The 23,454-nt window shown below is 41.1% G+C and overlaps 1 protein-coding gene across 8 annotated transcripts in view; it reads right to left on the reverse strand.

The window, feature by feature from the left end:
• The window catches only part of Ehmt1 (euchromatic histone lysine methyltransferase 1), a 151,161-nt gene that overhangs the window by 68,580 nt on the left and 59,127 nt on the right, over positions 1 to 23,454 (reverse strand). For 4 of the 8 annotated variants that reach the window (XM_051184755.1, XM_051184756.1, XM_051184759.1 and 1 more), the window contains exons 3-6: positions 20,517 to 21,067; positions 14,116 to 14,287; positions 1,342 to 1,499; positions 804 to 992 (exon numbers count right to left, since the gene is read on the reverse strand). In XM_051184755.1, coding sequence (XP_051040712.1) covers positions 804 to 992; positions 1,342 to 1,499; positions 14,116 to 14,287; positions 20,517 to 21,067 — 1,070 coding nt within the window. The remainder of the gene's footprint in view (positions 1 to 803; positions 993 to 1,341; positions 1,500 to 14,115; positions 14,288 to 20,516; positions 21,068 to 23,454) is intronic. The other 4 variants (XM_051184762.1, XM_051184763.1, XM_051184757.1 and 1 more) reach the window with 2 other exon arrangements.

Here is a 23,454-nt window from a genome sequence, read left to right on the forward strand (position 1 = left end):
ATTATTGAAAAACACCAGCTGGGGCCAGACTGTGGTGGTTCATGCCTTTAATACCAGCATTTAGGAGGCAGAGGTGGGCAGACCTCTGAGTTTGAAGCCAGCCAGGTCCACAGAGTAAGTTCCAAGAGAGCCTGGGCTACACAGAGAAACCCTATCTCAAAAAACAAAACAAAAAGTCATTTAGTATGTACACTCTGGTTTTACTTTGTTAATTTAGTATAAACCCAGTTAAGAGACTCCTAAGAATGAATGAATCAATCTTTTCTGACCATTACTATTTTAGCACACAGCTTTATTTAATTACTATTAGGGATTTTATGGGAATGTTGCCAAAGAATGAGCCACAGTGCTTTTTCTATATTTACACTTCAAAATAGTTTACAAAATAAAAGTATTGCTGATTCGATGAGATTTATTCTAGTCATCTAATTCTGTTCTCCACTGATCACATTTTCTTTTAGGTTTGTCTTTTATTTCTTGGTTCTTTTGCTAGCTGACAGTCATTTGATTCTCTCCTCCCCCCCACTCCCCGCCTTTTTGTTCTATGTAGTTCTGGCATGTCTGGAACTCACTATATAAATCATTCTGCATCACACTCAGAGATCTTCCTGTCTCTGCCTCCTGAGTGCTGGGATTAAAAGCATGTGCCACCATGCACAGTTAATGTTTTATAAAGGTTATATGCAAAGCAAGAAAAAAAATGACTAGTGTGTAACAATGCCCAAAATGCTACTTCTTAGAATCTAAAGCCAACTTCATGATTTCATTCACTAGTACCACCAGCTGGGGAAGTAGAATCCTACCTTTGTAGCACGGTCGGTCTCAGACATGCTCTCTTTAGAAGTCCTACTGTCCTCAGTGGGAAATGCAGCAGCCTGCTCAGCTCCATGGTCCTCATCATCTTCCAGCTCATCTGAGTCTTCATCTTCTGAGTCCATTTCCAAGCTTTCCCCATTTACATGTAGGGCACTGTCACCCAAGGCTTTCTCGCCCTGGAACATAGTAATGCACTGCTGCCCAGCACATACAAACTTAACTGACTCACTATGAAGTCATGTCATAGGAGATGCCAAGGTCTGACAGTACTAGGGACACAATGAACCTACCACCTAGAGAATAACCCAGCAAGGATTCCTGGAGTGTGTGTTGGGGATCTTCATGAAGCCACCTACATAAGACTATGCAATAGCAGAAGAGCTCTAGTCCTTCCATGGCGATTACGATTAAGGTCATTAGATCACTAATAACCTCAACAAAATGTTCTTCTGGACAAAGAGACTTTGGAACCAGGAAGGCATTTCCAAGAAGATGTGTGGCAAACAATTCCCATGCCGCTCTTACCTTAGCGCCCACAGTGGAATGAGTTATACTCTTAAACATCTCAATCACCGTCCTCTGCTTTAATACTTTGGTCTTTTTCTTGGGAACTAAGCTATAGGTTCCCATTCTTCGTTTTTTCTTCCGAGATACTGCAGCTGCTAAAACAAAAGGCAAGCAAGCTAAAAAAAAAAAAAAAGTCAAAAGGGGACAAGAAAGGAAAAGAAATAACATTCAAATGTTTTTAGAAGTAGAAGACAGGCTATTAAATTTATCACCAAAATATCAGCAAACCCTATTAATTTAGACACCATTCTATAAGCATCAACACAAGAATATAACAGGAATTGCTTACTTGGGACAAACTGAGAAAGCTGAAAACACTTCCAAGAAGACCATGCTTCATTGAAAACAGACCAAGCAAACATCCAGGTAGGAAAACCATTAGAAACAAGGCCTTAAGACTACTTACTAATAGTCTCCATAGCCTTGAAAATAGGAAGCTCTGTACTGAAAAGTCCTCTCCTTTCATCATATGTCTGAAAGGAGCATGTGTGCACCAGGAATGACCACAACCATGGAATGGTCCCAATTAGTTTTCCCAGGAAAAGGAAATCTCACTTACAGGTGGTCTCTATGTCTATCCATTTTCTGAGACTTTTCCCCAACCACTCAAGCATTAAACAGAAGGAAGATCTCTGAAATACTTTCTAGCTGGCTTTAAAAGTCAGTTCTGGGGGTTGGAGTAATGTCTTTTAAACAAGAGATGGCAACAAGAAAATTGAGAGTGGTTCTCCAGACCCTTTTGAGGAAAAAAAGAAAAGAAAAGAAAAGGAGAAAGAAAAAAGAAAGAAAATTTCTTTAACTTTTTAATTCCAAAGTCAAAGATCACCACTGTAGCATAGTGTTAAACTACTGGAGGCCTGGGTAAAAATATATCATGTTTTAAATACCACAACAAAGAAAATGAAAGAATAAGAATGAAGGACATGCAGAAGCATGAAACTTCTAAAGTAGGTGAGTATGTTAACAGAAGAGCACATGAGCCAGTCAAAGATGGTGCTGAGGGGAAGTCACGAGGGCAAGACCTGAGAAGTTTACAAAATAGGGTGATTGATTGTCAAGATCAAACAAGATGAGGTCACTGCATGAACAGCTTTAAAACCACTGGCTGGCTGTCCTCCTCCACCACCACCACCACCACCACCACCACCACCACCACCACCACGTTTTATGCTAAAAGATGCTTGCTATGGGGCTTGACTAGACTCCTCACTGTCTGATTGTCTCCAGGATCCTGGGAATCAGGGGAACAGGCAGGCAAATGGCTCACTTACCCTTCCTCAGACCCAACTCAACCTTCCATAGCAGGGCTAAGACCCTGTAATAACAATGCTTGCAGCACCATCTCCATAACCAACAACTCCTTATCAATAAAGGGCTATAGGGAGCCAAATAAGCACATTCTCAGTAGTTTCTTTTCATTAGTTTTTTTCTTAACTCATCACAGTAAACCATGATAGTTAATATAATAGATCGGGGTACTGCACCTGTTCATAGATATATTCAATCTGTTAAGCACCTGTTTATAAACAGGCAGTGTGGGGGGGGAGGAAGGGGGAAGACAGCTGCTGCCATGTTCCAGAAGCCTTCAGGTGGAGGGAGCATCTAGGCCAGGAGAGGGAAATGCTATGAACACTAGCAATTAGAAAGGACTCAAGGGATAGTGTCTGATTCACAGAACAAAAACACTGAAGCAAGAACCCCCAGCATGGTTGTTTGAGATAACCCGTGTAGAGTCAGGCATTTGAATACTTGTTCCTAGTTTGAGGCAATTTGACCTTGCTAAAGGAGTAAGTTTCAAAACCTCCCAGCCATCTCTAGTATACCACCCCCAGTGCAGGCCTTTGGCTTGTTTGTGGATCAGGACATGAGTTCTCAGCCACTCCAGCATCATTCCTGCCTGCTGCCATGCTCCCTGCCATGACAGGAACTGTAAGCCCAAAACAAACTCTAAATCTGCAAGTTGCCTTGGTCATGATATTGTGCCACTGCACTAGAAAAGTAACTAAGACACCCAATGAAGAATTCATGACACTAACCAGCACCTTCAGGACATTTTAAGATACAACAGCACATATCAGCAAGGAAAGAACAAGCAAAGTACTAGGATGGAGTCCTAGTGGCAACAATGGAGTCAGGACAGGGCTGGCAAAACAGCTCCAAAGGTCAAGTTCTTACTCTGGGAGTCTGATAGCCTGCATTTAATACTCAGGTGGGAGTGAAAACCAACTCCACAGAGCTTTCCTTTGGACTCCATATGCACACTGTGGCAAGCTACAAATGCTCCTCATCACATACACATAGTAAGGATTTTATTTATTTGTGTATCTGAGTGATCTATCTGCATATGCTGAAGAGGGCATTAGATCCTACTAGAGATAGTTGTAAGCTACCATGCTGTTGCTGGACCTCTGGAAGAGCAGCCAGTGCTTCTAACTACTGAGCCATCTCTCCAGCACCACCACCACCCCACTTGTTAAGGAAGAAAAGGAGGAAGAGGAGAGTGCAGGCAGATAACAAGCAGGCAAGTTGGTTTCAGGTTCCAGAAAGTAGACAGGGCAGATGGGAAATGAGGGAAGGGAAAAGCAGATGCAAAGGAAAACATCTTGCTAAGACCATCACAGCTGCTGTTATAGCCCTCCAGTGTATTGTTCCCTCAAATCAGATTAATGCCAGGGCCAGTTTCATCCCTGAAAGCAAAACTCACATAGTACTGGGTCAACTCCACCTTTTTCTTGTCTGACAAGCCCACAGATATCCCAGGCCTTTGTGGCCCCAACCAACCAACAGAGTCCAAACACCCAAATACACAGGCAAATTCAACACTTTCCATCTATGAAAGTTCAAAGGTGATGAGCCACATGGTTCAAGGGAGTTTTTCACTAAAGGTCCCACTACAGCAGAGCAAAAATTCATGATGTCCAATTAAGGGCAAAGGCTCCAGCTGGTCTTCAGAATTAGTTATTTTCAGAGATTGGGCTTAAGAAATATATAGCATAAAAGATATTTTAGTTGAAGTTACTATTGCTGTGAAGATACGCTATGACCAAAGCAACCAAAGCAACTTATAAAAAGCATTTAGCTGGGGAATTGATAACAATTTCAGAGGGTTAGTCCAAGACCATTATGGCTGGAAGTGTGGTGGCAAGCAGGCATGGTGCTGGTGAAGGAGCTAAGAGCTTACCTTCTGGTCAACAGGCAGAGACACACACACACACACACACACAGAGAGAGAGAGAGAGAGAGAGAGAGAGAGAGAGAGAGAGAGAGAGAGAGAGAGAGAGAGAGAGAGAGAGAGGGAGGGAGGGAGAGAGACAGAGAGAGACAGAGAGAGAGAGAGAGAGAGAGAGAGAGAGAGACAGACAGACAGACAGACAGACAGACAGACACTGGTGTAAGCTTTTAAAACCTCAAAGCCCACCCTCAATGACACACATCCTCCAAGGAGGCCACATTTCCTATTCCTTCCTACAAGCCCACAAACCAGGGCCCAAAGATTTAAATATATGAGCCTACAGGGTGTGAATTCTCTCTTATTCCCATTCAACAACACAAAACTTACCATGTTAGTCAATTAACTGCACAGTTCGAGGACATTAAACATGTCTCTAAATTTTGAAGAACCATCCCCACATCCATCTCCATAGCTCTTTACATCTTGTAAAACTCATCTCTGCTCCTATTAAACACCAATTCTAATCTCTAATTCCTTAGCTAACAGCATCTATTTGTCTCTTTATGATTTTGACTAGTATAGTGACCCTGTGTGAATGGAATTAGATTGTTTCACTTACTATTCTCAAGGTTCAGCCATCCTGAACCTCACTAAAAAATTTCCTCCCTTTTTACATGAGTGAAATTCCACTGTATAGATGGGCTATATTGTGTTTACCCATTCATACACCGCTGGGTAACTGAGTTGTTTCTATCTTTTGACTACAATGACAAAACTCTGCATATAGCTATGCAACTATCTATGTCTCTAATTTCACTTGTTTTAAGTATATACCAAGAGTAAAGCTATACATATTTAATCTCTAAAGGAGCCACTACACTGTTTTCCACAACAGAAGTATTATTTATATCCTAATGATAATACACAAGGATACCAGAAACCTCTTGTCACCAACACACTGCTCCCTCAATCATCTTAATGTGTGAGGCAGTATCCTCATCTTGTTGATTTGTATTAACCATGCTAATTATTTGTTCAAATCCTTGGCTCACAGGAACAGAAGGATTGCTTAGCAGTTAAAAAAATTACTCTTTTTCCAGAAGACATGAGTTTAGTTCCCAGAACCCACATCTTACAGCCAACAACCACCTGTAATTCTAGTTCAAGGCCCTCTTCCAGCCTCTGTGGTCATCCACTGACACATGGCAGTGACATCACACACACACACACACACACGTAAAAATAGATCTTCCCCCCCCCCCAAAATTCCATTGGGGCTGGAGAGATGGCTCAGAGGCTAAGAGCAGTGGTTGTTCTTCCATAGGGCTAGAGTTAACCCAGCAGTTAAGAGAATCTGCTGTTCTTGCAGAAAGCATAGGTTTGATTCCTGTGCCCACATGGTGTTTCAGGACCATCTGTGACTCCAGTTCCAGAGGAGCAGATGTTCTTTCTCAGCTCATGGGCACTGCATTCACATGAGGCAGACATATATGCAGATAAGGTGTCTGTTCCACTACTGTTTAATTCTAATACTTCTTCATATAATATGGACACCAATCTCTTGTCAGAAGAGGAAAGTTTCCAAATAATTCCGCCCCTATTGGTAGATAAGACTTTTATTCTTTTCATATTATCTTTTGACATGCAGAATTCTTAATTATCAAAGTTCAACCTGTCTTTAATTGTTTCCCCCTTTTTTAGTTGCTTGTGCTTTTAGTGTTTATTACTCAGAGTTCTCTAGAGGAACGTAACTTAACTGAATGAAAATATATATGTGAGACTTATTAGAATGCCTTACATGATGTGGTCCAGCTAGTCCAACATTTCAGTCTACAAACAAAAGGTCCAAGAATCTAGTACCTGTTCAGACCACAAGACTGAATGCATTACGTGGTATTCAGTATATGCCAGAATCCCAAATAAATATGTTCCACTGCCAATGAAGGAATGGACTTGCCAATGAGAGCAAGAGTAAGCAGGTCAAGAGAGAAAGTTTCCTTCTTCTGTGTACTTTACACAGACTGCCAGGAGTAGGTTTGATCAAGATTAAAGGTGGATCCTCCCACCTCAAAAGATCCAAATTAGATGTGGGTTTAATTAAGAAGAAAATCCCTCACCAATGTGCTCAGTCATTTAGATTTTAGTGAATTCCATGAGTGCCAAGTTGACAACCAATATTAGCCATCATAAGTCCACCCCTGTCAGCTTAACACTGAATCATGCTTAATTTCCAAATGAAAACAACAACCAGGTCATAATTATATCTAATGTAACTATCCTTTGTACAGCCACAAATACATTATAAATTTAGGTTAGGTGGCAATGTCCCCTGGAGGGCATTCAAACTTAATTATGATAACCACTGATACTCTGATTGATTTTAAAGTACAAGATTAAGAAATCATGGAAAGGTGGTTGGAGAGATGACTCAGAAGAGCACAGGCTGCTCTTCCAGAGGTCCTGAGTTCAACTCCCAGCAACCACATGGTGGTTCACAACCATCTATAATGAGATCTTGTACCCTCTTCTGTTGTGCAGGCATACATCCAGGCAGAATACTGGATACATAATAAATAAATCTTTAAAAGGAAAGAAAACAAGTATCTATACAAAACATTCTTAACAAAATACAACAGAAACACTCATGCTGCAACTCATCATGTGGCCTTTGCTAGTACTGATGACTACCTTCCCCTACAAACCATTCTGTATTGCCTCCAACCTCAGCAAGCACCCCAACGGATCTTACCTCTTTCCCTAGAGGGGTGATCAATACCTTCATTCCTGAACAGTCTGTACCCTTTGTTATCCTGCTTGGATTAGGTTGCTATAATCTTACATTAATTTTAATCACAAAACACGGTAGTACCAAGAGATGTGCTTAAAGGACCTCTGGCACTCCAGACCTAATTATTCTTACCTTCACTGTGGTGAAGCAAACCAATTTCCCTTTGCTAATCTGGACCAATCACACACCCCCTAACACAGCTATTCCTGTAAACAGTTGGCTTAAAGGCATTAGAAGCCCAAAGAGACCAGGGGACAGCTGAGCTTCCACTTCAATGGAATATCTGTTGTGAGGCAGGAGCACTCACTCGGACCTCTGGAACTAAAACTTCTATGCCAGCAGAATTTAAAGTAGTGGAAACAGGAAATAAAAATTTTCCTAATGGGTCACTGGGGTGCTAGTAAAGGGAACTAAAACTACTCCCCTTTCCACCCTTGATTCCTGAATTCCCTAGATCCTGGCTATGGGAGAAACGTACCATATATTGAATGCTGAAGAACCCTGGCCCAGCCCTCCCAGTTGCACCTAACTGGCATTATAACTGTGTCTTCAAAAGGCCATTACATTTTCCTATTAGCAACTGTTCAGGATGGTGGGGAACATGGAAAACAGCAGTGGATTCCATGACCATGGGCCACTGTCACACTTCTCTGGCTGGGAAATAAGATCCTTGGTAAGAAAGAATTCTGTGTGGACAAGGCATTCAGTAAATCCATGGATGCTGGTTTTGGCAGAAGTGCTACATGCAAGAAAGGCAAACCCATAACCAGAACAAGCATTTTTTCCAGTAAGGATAAAAACATTGTCCTTTCCAGAGAGGAAGTGGTCCAATATAGTCAACCTGCCACCAACCTGCCTGCAACCTGAGTGATCACCACAAGGAATGATGACATTCTGGGGCTCAGTGTTGGTCTCTGCTGCTGGCAGATCTGGAACTCAGAAGTAGCTGTAGCCTTGGTGAATGAAAGTCCATCTCATTGAGCCCATGCATAAACCCCACCTCTGCCACCATGGCCATTTTGTTCATAGGGCCATTGAGTAATGACAGGAATGGCTGAGGAAAGAGACTGACTGTCCTTAGTAGATATGTCATCTACATGACTACTGAACTCCTCAGCTGAAGTCACCTTTCAGTGGACATTTACATGGGACACAAGAATCTTCACATGCTTCACCCAACTGGCAAGAGATCTATCCACATACTTCTTACTCTAATGTCTTTCTCACCAATTTTCCAATCTTAGCCTTTCCAAGTCCCTCATCCAGCCAATCCATTGACTTCTGTCTTAGTGAGATTCTATTGCTGTGAAGAGACACCATGACCATGGTAACTCTCGTAAATGAAAAACATTTAATGGGGTTGGCTTTACATTTTCAGAACTTTAATCCATTTTCATTATGGTAGGACATGGCGGCGTGTAGGCAGACACAGTGTTTTAGAAGGAGCTAAGAGTTCTACATCTTGTAGGCAACATTAAGTACTTCACTGGACGTGGCTTGAGCATGAGAGACCTCAAAGCCCACCCCCCACTGTGACACTTCCTCCAACAAAGACCTCCTAATAGTGCCATTTCCAATGGGGACCATTTAAAAAGCAATTGCATATCTGGCCATTTCTCTTTCCAACAAAATGTATGACAGGTATAGTACCCAAAGTTCTACCCACTGTAATGATTTCCCTTCACCAGTGGTTTTCAGGATTGTCCCAGAGGTAGGATGTAATGCTTCAGCTGTGCACTTCTGGGTGATGCCTTCCTAATATGAAGAACCATCAGTAAACCAAGCACTAATCTTCTTTTCCTAAACCGAACAAAGGACATACCCAAAGAATGAGGCTATAGTGTATACTTGGTAGCAGATAGCATTGTAATGGGGAAAGGCCACAGCCATTTGCCCAACTTCTTCACATGACTTGCTTGTGCCTTCAGTACCTGTTCGGAGGCCAGTCAGGGACATACCACTTCTATTTGATAATGGACTGCTGCTGTGCATGTCCTATTTTATACCTTGGTGAGTCAGATAACACCAAGCTCATGATAAGTTGCTCAGGTCTTATGGTAACTTGGTGGCCCATTGTCAAATGTTCAATTTCCACTAAGGCCAAATAGCAGGCCAAGAGTTGTGTCTCAAAGGGAATAGTTGTCTGCCAACAGAGGTAGAGTGAAGCTACAAAAATCCCAAAGGTCTCTTCAGTGATTCACCTATAGGACCTACCAAAGGCTCCAATTAGCATCCCTGTCTGCCACCTCAAGCACCATTAGGTCTGCTGAATCATATGCACCTGTTGAAGAGCTTTGCCCTGTTCCAGGCCCCACACAAAGCTAGCAGATTTCTGCATCACTTGGTATATGGGCTGGAATAAAGAACCCCAAGTGGGGAATGTGCTGTCTCCAGAATCCAAATAGGCCCACTAAACATTGTACTACTTTCTTGGTGGTAGAAGGGCCCAAGGGCAATAACTTATTCTTCGCCTTTGAAGGAATATCTCTGCATGCCTCATACCACTGGAATCCTTAAAAATTTCACTGAGGTAGAAGGCCCTTGAATTTTGGTTGGATTTATTTCCCATCTTGTATGCATATGGGTGGATACCAATGATTCCAAAGTGGTTACTAATTCCTGTTCACTTGATCCAATCAGCATAATGTCATCAATATACTACACCAATGTGATACGTTGTGGAAGAGACAGTTGATCAAAATCCCTCCTAAGTTATGACACAGGATGGGAGAATTAATATATCCTTGAGGTAAAACTGTAAAGGTCCACTGCTGGCCTTGCTAACTAAAAACAAATTACTTCTGGTGGTCCTTATGGTCAGGTACCTAGAAAAAGGCATTCGCTAGATCAATAGCTGCTGCATACCATGTACCAGGATAAGTGTTAATGTGCTCAGATAAGGACACCACAACTGATAAATCAACTGCAACTGGAGTCACTATATAATTTGAGTATTTAATAGTCAACTGTCATTCTTCATAATTCATCTGTCTTCTGCACAGGCCAGATAGGAGAGTAAAGGGAGATGTAGTGGGGACCATCACCCATGCATCCTTCAAGTCCTTGATGGTGGCACTTATTTCTGCAGTTCCTCCAGGGATGTGGTACTATTTTTGATTCACTATTTTCCTTTGCAGAGGCAACTCTAAAGGCCTCCTTCCATTTAGCGTTTCCAACCATAATAGCCCTCACTCCACAGGTCAGAGAATCACTGTGAGAATTCTACCAACTTCTAAGTATATTTATCCCAGTTATACATTCTGGAACAGGGGAAATACCCACAGGATGAGTCTGGGAACCTAGATGACCTACTGAGAGTCAGACTTCAGCCAAAACTCCATTAATCACTTGGCCTCTATAAGTCCCTACCTTAAGCATGTTTCTTATGAGTTTCCCAAAATCAGGGGCAATTCAGAACGAGTATCCAGTAGACCCCAGAAAGTCTGATTGTTTCCTTTCTCCCAGTGTAGTTACCCTTGTCAACGGTCTTAGGTTCCTCTGGGCAAAGACTAGGGAAAGGTTACAGCAAAACACTGTTTTATCAAGGTCTTTCTAGGTGTGCAAAACAGTTCAAGTCCAGAAATTGACTTCCTTTGCCAGGAGCCAATGTAGCCTTTCCTTCATTTGAGAAGTTTTCCTCTTATACAGATCAAAAAAACAAACAAACAAAAAAAAAAAAAAAAAAAAAAAAAAAAATCAGTAAGCTTCTTATCTATTTCATGCCTGGAAACACCATCACTGATTAGCCAGTACCAAAGGCCCTGACAAGTCATGCCACGGTAAGGTTCACTTTGCCTATCACGGCCCATATAGTCAGACACTGCTTTGTCTGTACTGCCCATTACTGACTATGATCACTTTGCATTTGGTGATTCATTGCTGCCACCTGGCCCCTGCTGCCTAGGGGCTGAATTAAACCCACTGGATTTAATTCATCCAACTGAGCAGCAGCATTGCCAAACCTAAGCACAAGAAAAGAGGCGACAACAAAGCTCTTCAAATGTGCTGGTTCCCCTCTTGCCATTTTTTATCTTATAAGATTAGTCAAAAGCATATCTTCTGGGCCTTCCCATTATGGAAGACAGGGTTTTATACAGTGTATCCACTCTAGCATGGAGATTTCCCTGAGCCTTAAAATTCTTTCATCAACACTAAGCCAAGGGATTTCAGGCATCTCCAACTTTTTTTGGTAGGCTATCTTCTGACAAAATGCTTCAGCCAATCATTCAAACAAACCTGGTGGTGAGGCAGATCAGGTACAATAACTTATCCTTCACCTTAGAAGGAATATCTCTGCATACCCCATACCACTGAACTCCTAGGAACATCTTCTGATGAGCATATGTGTTACCAATAAATCCAAAGTGGTTGCTACCTCCTGTTAACTTGTTCCAATCAGCAAAATATCATCAATATAGTGTACCAATGTGATACTGTCTGGTCATCCAGGGGAATGAGCCATATCTGGGGTTCATTGCCAGTCTCTGTTGCTGTCAGAACTTGCTATAAGCCCAGAACTAGAGAGGCCAGATGTCTTCCTCAACTTATTGTACTCTATTTACTGAGGGAAGGTCTCTCGATGAGCCCAAAGTTAGCCAATTGATCTAATCAAGCTTTATCTGGAAAGCCTGTCTCCTCAAGAGTTAGGATTATAGACTGTTACCTGCCTAGCTTTTATGTGGTACTGACAAGAGATCTGAACATCTATACTTATACTTGCATTGCAAGCACTTTATCCACTGAGACATCTCTCTGGTTTGTTTCCCCCATTCACTGCCTGAACTGTGCTCCATTGAATGGGATACACAGGTTCCCACCCTCTGGCCGGTACCACCAAAGTTTTTCACATCTGACACTGAAAAATAAAAGGGTAAAATACAGGTCCTATGGACGTGTATCTTCCTGAGATGGAAATGAACTACTCTAGATAGCATGTCTATAGGCTTCAGGCAAAAAAATGCACTTTTAGCCAAAGGGAATCTGTTCATCTTCTATGCCTGTACTAAATCCTTGGGGCCTATTAGACAGCCAACCAAACTAAATCAGTAAGCTCCAAACTGAAGGAAACTTTTAAGTCAAAAATTAAGGTAGAACAAGGAGCCATAGAAACCATGAGTCTTGAAATCTGAGGGCAGTGTTGAGTCAGCACAACCTTTTGCTGGCCCCTTGCTGGCTACTGCAGCAAAAGAGCTTCCACACATATTCCCATGATGGCATGTGTGGAAAAGTTGGCTCTCTGCCTCTCCTTAGGGGAGGCAGTCCTGGTAGCCTGAACTGACCATATCAGCTATCACCCAGACCCACATCCAGGGCTTTAAGTTGGCACGCCCCAACATCTACCACATCTATGGCCTACCAGAGTACATGAAGGGTCCTGCCCTGAGGAACCATAGCCACAGGATCTTCATGACTAGGAAAACAGCAGGTTATCTGAGAGGAATTTCAATGAGGATTCAGTATTGATGAAGCAAAAGCCAGGAGCCTTGAGTCAAACCAACAACTCATGGCAATGAACATTTGCAGGTGGGGCTGAGTGCACTGCAGCTCCCAGAGCAGACAATAAGAGACAGGAAAGGTGGAGGAGCAAAGTGGGGTTTTGTTTGTTCTTAATTAACATCTTTTTGAATTTCTTTTAGGGGGAATGCTATGGGGGTGAGAAGCAGATTTGGAGGAACTGGGAAATAAGCAAGGTTGGGGTACATGATAAGTGATTCCCAAAGAATTAAATTAAAAAAAAAAAAAGGTAGAAGGGAATGGAGAGATGACACAGTGTTACTCCTACAGAGGGCCAAAGTGTATAGGATTTTTTTTTTAAGTCCAGGAAGAAAAAAAAAAGGTGGGTCTTTCTAAAATTTTAAAATTCCTTCTATTCACTACTGGTTCATTTACTCTGCAGACTAGTTTAAAAAGGAAGGAAGGAAGGAAGGAAGGAAGGAAGGAAGGAAGGAAGGAAGGAAGGAAGGAAGGAAGGAAGGGAGAAAAGAAAAAGAAAAGCCCTGCTGAGTCTGAGTCGTGCAGAGACACAGTAAGAACCTATGAGATCTCCTATGTGGCCTCCTTTGCTAACCCACCTCCAATAAAATACTCTCAATACAGGACTGGAAAGATGGTTTAACAGGTAATAACAGGTATAGTTCTTGCAGAGGATCAGATTTTGATTCTCAGCATCCAGATCAGGTAAATCAAAACTGCCTATAATTCTAGTTCCAGAAGATCCAATCCCTCCTCTGGCCTCCTTGGCCTACCTTGTTCAGGTGCACATATCTATACAGAAACATACACATAGTTACAGGAAAACCAGGGCAACAAAGAAAAGAAAAACACTGTTTAGGAAAAAAAAAAAAAAATAATATATTAAAAATAAGTAAGTGAAGAGAACCTGACCTCCAATAATAATCAAGTATTAGTCACCCTTTCCACTGACAAGACACACAGTAAGCTCAGAAGAGTGAGGGAAAAAGTTCAGTGAAGTAGCTTCTTACAAAGCTAGACAAAGCCCAAGGATAACTCTGTACCTTGGCCTAACACACCTTAGTGCTTCTATCAGCATCTCGCAGAATTCATAGTCTTTGGCTCACATATCAAAAGATTTCAGTAAGAAATACAATGTTCACCTTAAAACTGAAAGCAAGTCAAGAAAGCAAATAGAAGCCATAACGGTTGAAGGCGGAGGGCTTGTTAGCCATGCACGCCTAAATTCATCTCCAAAAAGTACCTAGCATTACAATGCTGGACAGAAACAAGCTCAAAGCATGTGTGTGTGTGCATTCACCTGTCTGGGACTTTGTGGTGGCCATGTAGCATTGGTTCTGAGGTAGCGACTGGTGAAGGGCTGGGAAAGTTGGTAAAAGCTGCTGTCGTCCACATTCAGAAATGTTTCTGTTGATATCCTCTTTCGGTTCTTTATGGTCTCGAACTTCTCTGTGGTCTTTGCTGGCTGAATGCTTCAAAACAAAGACAAGTAATTTCAATGACTGCAGAAGCAGATGGTGACTTAAATAACATGCATTCAAAAATCAATTATTTTTCTCATTAATTCCCATTTATTGAAAGACAGGCCATGGTGGAGGAAGGTAGAAAGTCCACAAATCTGAATTATTAGCAAAGAAGTACCTAGCTCTAGAACACATGAGCAGAACATTCAGTCCTACTATCCTCTGCTAGATGAAGATTCAGGTATGAGACAGGGGTGATTTCATAGTTAAAATGTATCTCTGATAAACAGGTCATTTAATAATCCCCCTTTGTCACTACAGTGATGATTCCATCCCAGATACCAACTGAGAAGAGAGGGAGGGGAGTGGAGAATCACAAAGTTTTCTTAAGGGATGAGTGATCTAAGATAATACATAGCCTTCACTGCTGAGGAATAGTGAATTGGAGGCACTTAGATAAGAAGCCTGCCAAAATTTGCCAGACCGTGGTGGTGCACACCTTTAATCCCAGCACTCAGAGGAGGCAAAGGCAGGTGCATCTCTAAGTTTGAGGCCAATCTGGCCTACACAGTAAGTTCCAGGACAGTCAGAGCTATGTAGAAAGACCCTACTTTTAAAAAAATAAAAAAGGAGGAAGAGGAAAGGGTAAAAAAGACTTCTCTCCTCATACCATATATAGAAGAGAATAAACACACAAACACATATTCTGCTGTCTCCCTAACACACACACACACACACACACAGAGAGAGAGAGAGAGAGAGAGAGAGAGAGAGAGAGAGAGAGAGAGAGACATACCCTTCCTCCTCTACCTCCTACCATTAAATGCTCAGCAATGGAGTTCTCAGCCTGACAATTCATTGCAGTCAGAACTCAACACTGAATTCCATCAGTACCAAGAACCAATCCCCCATATGGTAGAAAGGCAGAAACCACCTCCTCCTAGACACCTAAATCAAATTAGCTATACCATGTAGGAGTGGGTTGCAGAAACAGATCCAGAGAGGAAAAGCAGACAACAAAAACTCCTAAAGCATGTAGAATTCTGACAGGAAAGAAGCTGGAAAACTTTAAAGAACTAGGTCATGTGAAGAGTTTTCACAAATGACACCAAGAACACAGCCCCAAACATAAAACTGATAAGTGAATTCAATCAAATGAGACATCAAATTTCAGTTCATCAGAATGAAAAATCAGCTGGCAACGACAGCAAGCAACTCTTAAGACTAGCAGTCAGGAGTCAGGGATAAGAGCTGCTGCACACCCTGAAAATTATACTCTTGAATATTTAACCCAGAAACAGAAAAAGGTATTTACACATGAATGTGTAGTCACAACAGCTATAACTGAATAGCCCAAGACTGGACACACTAACGCAGAAGGATTACTGCTTTGAAGAAAGCCATGTCTCCCAAATATTTCAAGACAAGCCCTAGACACTTAAGGCCCCAGGAGAACAAGACAAGGAACAAGGAACAGACAAGGATGGGATCTTGTTGTTTTGGGAAAGATTAAAGTGACAAAGGGCTCTTATACAGAAATCCTGGAGCTGAGGATTTATCTCTGGTAGAGGGCTTGCCCTCTGGATTGAAAATCAACACTGTGTAAAAGGGAAGGAAGAAATCTTAACAGAAATCTTAAAGCTAACAAATCATAAAGGGGCAAAAGATGTGAAAGGCATTTCTCCATCAAAAACAGAGTTGGCAAATGAGCACTGAGAAGAGCCACATCACATTGGCAGGTGAGAGAAAGTTCAAGTTAAATCATGGCAAGATACTGACATAGCATATTATACTACCAAGTAACAGAGCAGCAACACAAATGCTGGTAAGGACACCAGAAACCAGGTAGCTCCAACAGTGAAGCTGGCTCAGGAAGTAATGGAGCTGGCCACCAAACCTGATGACCTGAATTCAATCCCCAGAACCCACATTTGCAAAGACAGAGACAAGTCCTACAAGTTGACATGTGACTTGGACCACCTGCACGCTATGGCATGTGTGCACTGTATACATGCATACTTGCACTCACTCATGTAGAGTAAATAAAGAAGTAACTAAATAAAATATAATTTTAACACTTTCTAAATGTTACTACTAAGAAGACTGGAAAAGGCACACGTATACCTTAATACTAATTTTGAAGTTTCTTCTTAATCATTAACTTTTAACTTTCTTGGGTTTTTTTTTTTTTTTTGTCTATTAGCATATTTTAATCCATAATTATTAAGTCAGGGTTTTTCCATTTACTATCAGTATATTTTAATTATGCATAATAGGATTCATTATATTTTCAGACATGTGTACAACAGATTCTGAGCATATTCACCTTCCATTACACTCTTTTTTAATTTTTTCATTATTTAAAATATTTCTCTAACCACATTCTTTGAAATTTGGAAGTTACAGAAGTTTAATTATTTCCAGATAATCCCCTCTCTAAGAATATTTTTTGGTTTTGGTTTTTGATAAGAGATGTCATTAAAACTTCACAAAAGCTTAAAAAGAAATTTTAAAAACAAAATAAAACAGAGAGGAGTCTGCCAGACACGCTATGGCCTATGGGCTGAAGATGGAACATTACAAAAGAACTTTGAGAGACTGACCAGGCGAGTTGTCTCATTTCTAGATTTTATATATTATCCTTCTGTGGCCTTTGATGGAGCTGAAGACAGATAATTATGGTTATAGTTTTCCATAGTTAGGATTAAAGATAAGTTATATATAAGACTTTAGACTCACAAGATAGGATAATGGAATATTTTCTTTAACTCTTGCTAAATGTTAATGGACTAAATATTGTTAATAATAGTTCTTATTTGATAAATGCTTTGTTATAAATTTTCTATGTTAAAGTTAAAGCCCTTCTTTTTATTTTAGACAGAAAAGAGATGATGGGAGATGCATTCTGTAAATACGTTTCAAATAAAGCACTGTTGGCAAATAGGAAGACAAGATAGGTAGGACTAGGAGACAAGGAGGATTCTGGGAGATGTAGTAGAGCAGTGTCAAGATGTAGGGATTTGAGAAAAGAGAGTCTGGCCTTTCTCTCTAGTAAGATAAGACCATGTGGAAACACTTAGATTAATAGAAATGGGTTAATATTTAAGACAGAGCTAGACATAATAAACACTAGTAACAGGCCAACAGCTTTACATCTAATAGAGCATCTCTGTGTGTTATTTAGGACTGATGCAGCTCTGGGACCAGGCTGGTGGGAGAACTGCACGTACCAGGATTTTTGGACCAAGGTCTCTCTATGTATTCCTAGCTGTCCTTCAATTCACATGCATCCACCTCAGCCTCCTGAGTGCTAGAATCAAATGTATACACCATGGGTGCCCAACTACCCTCTTTTTTTGGTAAAAATTTATAATTAATTCTATGTAAGTGTGTTAGTCTACATGTACATCTGTGGAAATCAGTATAGGTGCCTGAGGCATCAGAGTACATGGAGCCTAAGTTATAGAAGGTTGTAGGGTCATCAGGAAGAGCAGCTGTAGAGGCACAAGGTTCTTGTGTTCACAGATGTTTTAGGAAAACCGGGAATGTTAAACATGCAGGGATATCTCTTCAAAGAAAAAAATATATAACTTGTTTTCGACCCAGAAGGCTGGAATGGATATGGTTAAAGGCCTGTTGAACTCTATGCTATCTATAGATCAGGCCTCCCCTGGCACACCAGAGTTATGTTTATCTTAGACTCCTCGTACCTAGACCTTTATCTGGATCATTGCTTCTCAGTCAATAGAACCCATTTTTTGGTTTTGTTTTGTTTTTCATGACAGGGTCTCTGTGTAGCTTTGGAGCCTGTACTGGCACTCTCTATGTAGAACTGGCTGGCCTTGAACTCACAGGGAGATAGCTGCCTCTGCCTCCCAAATGCTGGGATTAAAGTAGTGCGCCATCATCATTGACCTATAGAACCATCTTTATGGTAGATGTCATATGTCCTTTACAAATGAAGCAGAGGTGGTTAATAGCCTGGTGACCTCTGTATGGTTAGGCCATACAGAATCTTACATTTACCCAGATAGCAAAGCTGGGAGTTGGGGCCTCCAGGCCAAGTGCCAGCAGGTTGTTCCATTAGCCTGAACTCACATGAATGCCTGGCAAGAGGACAAAACATCAGATGGCTATGAGGCTCCATACTGAAAAGTTGGCTGATGTCAAGCAGCTCCACCCTATACCCAATGCAGCAACTACAGATCCACACATGGTACTTGAGCTATCTGAAGCAGTACCACAAAGACAAGCACTCTTGGAAAAATAAACATGAATACGAGCTGTTACATCCAAACAGAATTCCTCTGAAGAATGAGAATTCTTAAGAGACTGTGGAAGAATTGTAGTATCTCTCTATACCTATCTTCCTTCCTTCCTTCCCTTCCCTTCCCTTCCCTTTCCTTTCCTTCCTTCCTTCCTTCCTTCCTTCCTTCCTTCCTTCCTTCCTCTCTCCCTCCCTAGTCTATCTATCTGTGTACATGTGTGTCTGTCTGTCTACTGTTGTGGAATATTTGTACACTGTGTATTTGTACACAGATATATTGCTGTGACTGATTTAATAAAGAGCTTAATGGCAACAGGTATAGGCAGAACTTCTGGCCAGAGAGAGGATGTAGGAAGAGATACTCAAGGCACAGAGGAGAAACCAACAAGACATGGAGAAAGAGGAAGTCAGACATACATGTAGCCTAAGCTATAGGTCACGCTATCATAACTGAAGTCTCTGTGTCATTACTTGTAAGCTGGAGACCTAAAGAAAACTCCATCTACAGTCTATATTAATCTTGTTCCCCAATCACTTCTCTACCTGATTTTTTTTTTTTTTTTTTTTTAAAGACAGTGTCTCTCAATACAACCTGGAGCTTATTGATTCAACTGGCCTGGCTAGCCGGCATACACCAGGTCTCCTCCTATCTAGTGCTCTAGAAGGACAGGAATGTGTCCCAGTATCCAGGTTTTATGTGGATTTGAACTAGGTTATCCATGCTTCCTCAGCAAGTTCATGCTTCCTCAGCAAGCACATGACTCACTAAGCCATCTCTCTAATCCCATAATCAGTATATTGTGTGGAATAAGATGAAATATGAGTTAGGCATAGTGGCACATACCCACAATTCCAGAATTTGGAAGGTAGAAGAACTGTCAGAAATTCAAGTAAAGTCCTGCCTGGGCTAAGTGAGACCCTATCACAAACCAACACATAAATATATAACTTTAAAAAAAAAAAAGTTTCTAGACCAGCAAGGTCTACAGAGCAACTTCAAGGACAGCCAGGGATACACACAAAAACCAGCCCTGCCTTAAAGAAAAAACAAAAAGTACTAAAATTTAAAAACATCAACAAAAAGATCAGAATGAAAAGGGTTGTAAAGTATAGAAAACAGACAAGGTACACTATACAAGGACACAAAATCCACAGTACAGTGCTTACATACAGACAAGGGATTAACAACAAGGGAAAGAAACTAACAACCACATATTATGCACTAATTACATGTTTGTTTATGGAGCTGACATTGAAAACACACAGACTGGCAGAGTCTTGGGAAATGTTCCAAGAATAAAGCCCTAAAGGCTATAGTGAAAACAGTAAATGGTCTTTACATGAAGGGCACTAGAACTCATAAGGAAATGTGATCAGGAACATTAGAATCCAGTAAAGTTAAATCCACATCAGGAAACAAAGTAATAGTACTACAGACATTTTGAAAACATGCATCAAATACATGCAATAAAAAGCAGATTGAGACAAAGTCCAACAGGCTGAGCATTATAGGGAATTACTGCTTTCTCTCAGTGCTAAAGTATAGAACTCATCTTGCTGTTAGTGACTCTGAAGGCTACTTTCAGAACCTTCCAGAAATAGCAGTAAAAAAAAGTAGTTTTCTGACAGGCAATGGTGGCACCTGCCATTAATTCTCACACTCGGAAGGCAGAGGTAGCCGGACCTCTGTGAGGCTGAGACCAGCCTGGTATACAGAATGAGTTCTAGAACAGCCAGGCCTCTACAGAGAAACTGGGGAGGTGGGTTTAGGGGTGTTCCTGACAACAGCTGATTCATCTTCACAGCAAAAAGAAGCCTTCAGAAAAAAAACCTTAAAATGATATCATCTGACTTGGTTGCTCATATATCTAGAGTGACTACCTATTGATGACCACTGCCATTAACTGGCTTTTCCCATTTGTTTTAATTAATTCAAAGGAGGGTAAGATAGAAAAGAAGATATAAAATTACCAGGCCCAGGATGGACTTCGGCATGGTCTTGCGAGCCCTGTGAACCCTGACATCAGTGCCCGAGGCTGTAGGCTTCCTGTCCTCTGTGTCTGCACTCCCTTCCCCAGGCACAGCGGGTGCTGTGGATGGTGTCTGAGAAAGTGCACTTGGAGTCCTGCATTTACTGGCCCCTCCAGGAAGAGTTTTTGCCGCATGACCAGGAAGGGAGGAGGCTAGAGTGTTGGGAGTCCTCAAGGGCTGCCCTTGCAGGGCTGATTTACTTAAGAAATATCCATTGCTGCCAATGACAGAAGTCTGCATGAAGTCGTCAGCTGTGACATGGTTTCCCACTTCTGTGTCTCTTTCTGAAAGGCCATTTTCGGCCACACGAGATGCTCTGTTGGTACCTTCCTGTGGGCTTGCTCTTGTGCTCTCCTGAGTATGTTTGGGTGCATTTGGATGGCTGGTGTCACCACTCTTTTCACAAGATCCATTGGTTTCTCCATCTGCAGCCAGAGGTGTCTCTCCTGTCTGTTTCTCCGTGGAACCTTCATCAGCAGCCATAGGTGTATCTGTGAACATGGAAAATTGTCACAGCTATACAGTGTTCAATCCATATAACTATCACCATAAATTACAATTTATCTGACTAGCATACACAAAGCTGTGTACAGTGCTAGCATGTACCTAAGTGGGAAAACTCTTGCCTAACATGTGTAAGACCCTGGGTTCAATTCTACACACACACACACACACACACACACAAACCTATAAAAATCTGTTATTCTGTTGGAGTCAAGTATTTAAGAGAAAAGAGAAAGAAAAGTACTGAACCTTTCAAAATGGAAGATTAATTTTACACTTAAAAGTATGTTCCTATTATCTATTGTTGATACTGTCTTTGCATAAATGAATAAAGCTTTTTTCAAAACTAAAATCAATTATTTCCTATAGAAACCAACACTTAAATTTTAATAAATTACATGCTAATTTATTTTTTAAATATTTATTAAGTTTGAGAAGTTAGCCTATTTTTAAAAAGCCTGTATGATGTTGGCGATTTAAGGAGGGGAGGAGGTGTTGTTAGGGGATTAAGATCACTTATTCTTCTTAAAGTGTACCTAAGTTTGGTTCATAGCACCCACACGGGGCAGTTCCTAACCACTTTTAACTCCAAATCCAAGGGATCTGTTCAGTTGGAACCTCCAGCTCCCCACATGATCTGGAAAGCCACATTCCTTCTCCACACTCCCCCTTGCTTTCTCCCTCCCTCCCTTCCTCCCTCTTTGTTTCAAACAAAGAAAAGTTGCCAAAAAGCCCAGTTCCAAAATCTTGTAACTTGGACTATTGCAACTTTCTCTCTCCCTTGTTGCTGCTAACAGCTCAAATCCTTGTCCAAGTGTTCAGTTTTTTACCAAACCCAGCTCATGGCAGACATGCCATCACCCCTCACCTACAACCTATTAAAAAAAAAAAAAAAAAAAAAAAAAAAAAACTATAACTATAGTTAGAGGGTATGGCTTTTCTGGCCTTAGTCTCTGGGACTGGCAAAATAGCCTGGGAGTTACTTTGCTCAAATAAACTTATTGTTATACTTCTCCAATTCAGCTTGATCTGACCTACTGAGTCAGTGGAGAAACTTATGGGAGGGGGAACTGTTAGTACCCAATTCCCTCTTCTGGCCTATGCTCATGCCCACATACCCAAACTTAGATACACATTCATATACATAATTAAAAATAAATGTTTAAAAAAGTTGCTTCAGAAGCAGCATCACAGAAACACAAAGAAAAAAAAAAAGCAGAAGGCAAGGGGATCACGTTCAGTATTTTTGGTCTACTTGTCTTCTGTTACAAGTTCAGACTCCTCTTACTACTCTATCAAGAGTCCTCTACAAGAAGACTTACCAAAGAACTGACCCAGACTCACAATCACACCCCTAGAAGCAGGAGGTACTCCAGTGGAATGCAAGGCTACCCCTGTCCTAAGCTGTCCTTCTCACTGTACCTATCACCTAACACACAGAATTTACCATTTATCATATTAGTTATCTGTTGTTCCAAGAATGCAACTTCTAAAAAAGCAGAGACTGTCACTCCTATTCCTCTCAGCACATAAACAAGGCCAGGGAGCAACATATGGCAATATATCCTTTCTGAATGAAAAAAATAATGACCATTAGAAACTTATTAAACCCTTAGCAAAACAAAATATGTAAAAACTTTCCTTAACTTAGAGGTTTACAGCAAATTCTGGAACCTATGTATATATACTTAGTCAGAAATATTTTATTAACTCCAAATCCCAGATATAACATAGATGCTTCAAATGTTTGTCACATAAAGAAGGGGTTGAGTGACAGCACCAGACAAAAGAATGAAAAACAAAGGGAACAATGGAGAGACAGGCTGCTTTCACCTTATTTGATCAAGACAAGCACAAAGTCAGACTGTTGTTTTCAGAATTAAATGACATGGATGGACTATAGCTCAGTGACACAGTACTCACCCAGATTCGGAACTGCCTAGGTTGATTCCAAGTACTGCCAAAACAAAGAAAAGTCCTACAAAAAGAATGTCATTTCTCAGGTCTGGAGAGACGGCTCAGTGGTTAAGAGCACTGGCTGTTCTTCCAGAGGTTTTGAATTCAATACCCAGCAACCACATTGTGGCTCACAACCATCCATAATGAGATCTGTTGCCCTCTTCTGGTGTGTAAGCATGCATGCAGGCAGAACACTGTATATATAATAAATAAATAAAATTTCTTTAAAATGTCATATCTCTATTCCAACATTAACCTAAAAATATAAGAAGAAGGCCAGGTATGGTAGTGTACATGTTTAATTTAATTTAATCCCAGCACTCTGGAGGCTAAGACCTCCTAGACAGCCAGAGCTGCATAACAGAGAAACTCTATCTCAAAAGGGGATATATTCATATGTCTATACATATACATA

This window comes from Phodopus roborovskii, unplaced genomic scaffold (assembly GCF_943737965.1).
Source record: "Phodopus roborovskii unplaced genomic scaffold, PHOROB, whole genome shotgun sequence".
Classification (NCBI taxonomy): domain Eukaryota; kingdom Metazoa; phylum Chordata; class Mammalia; order Rodentia; family Cricetidae; genus Phodopus; species Phodopus roborovskii.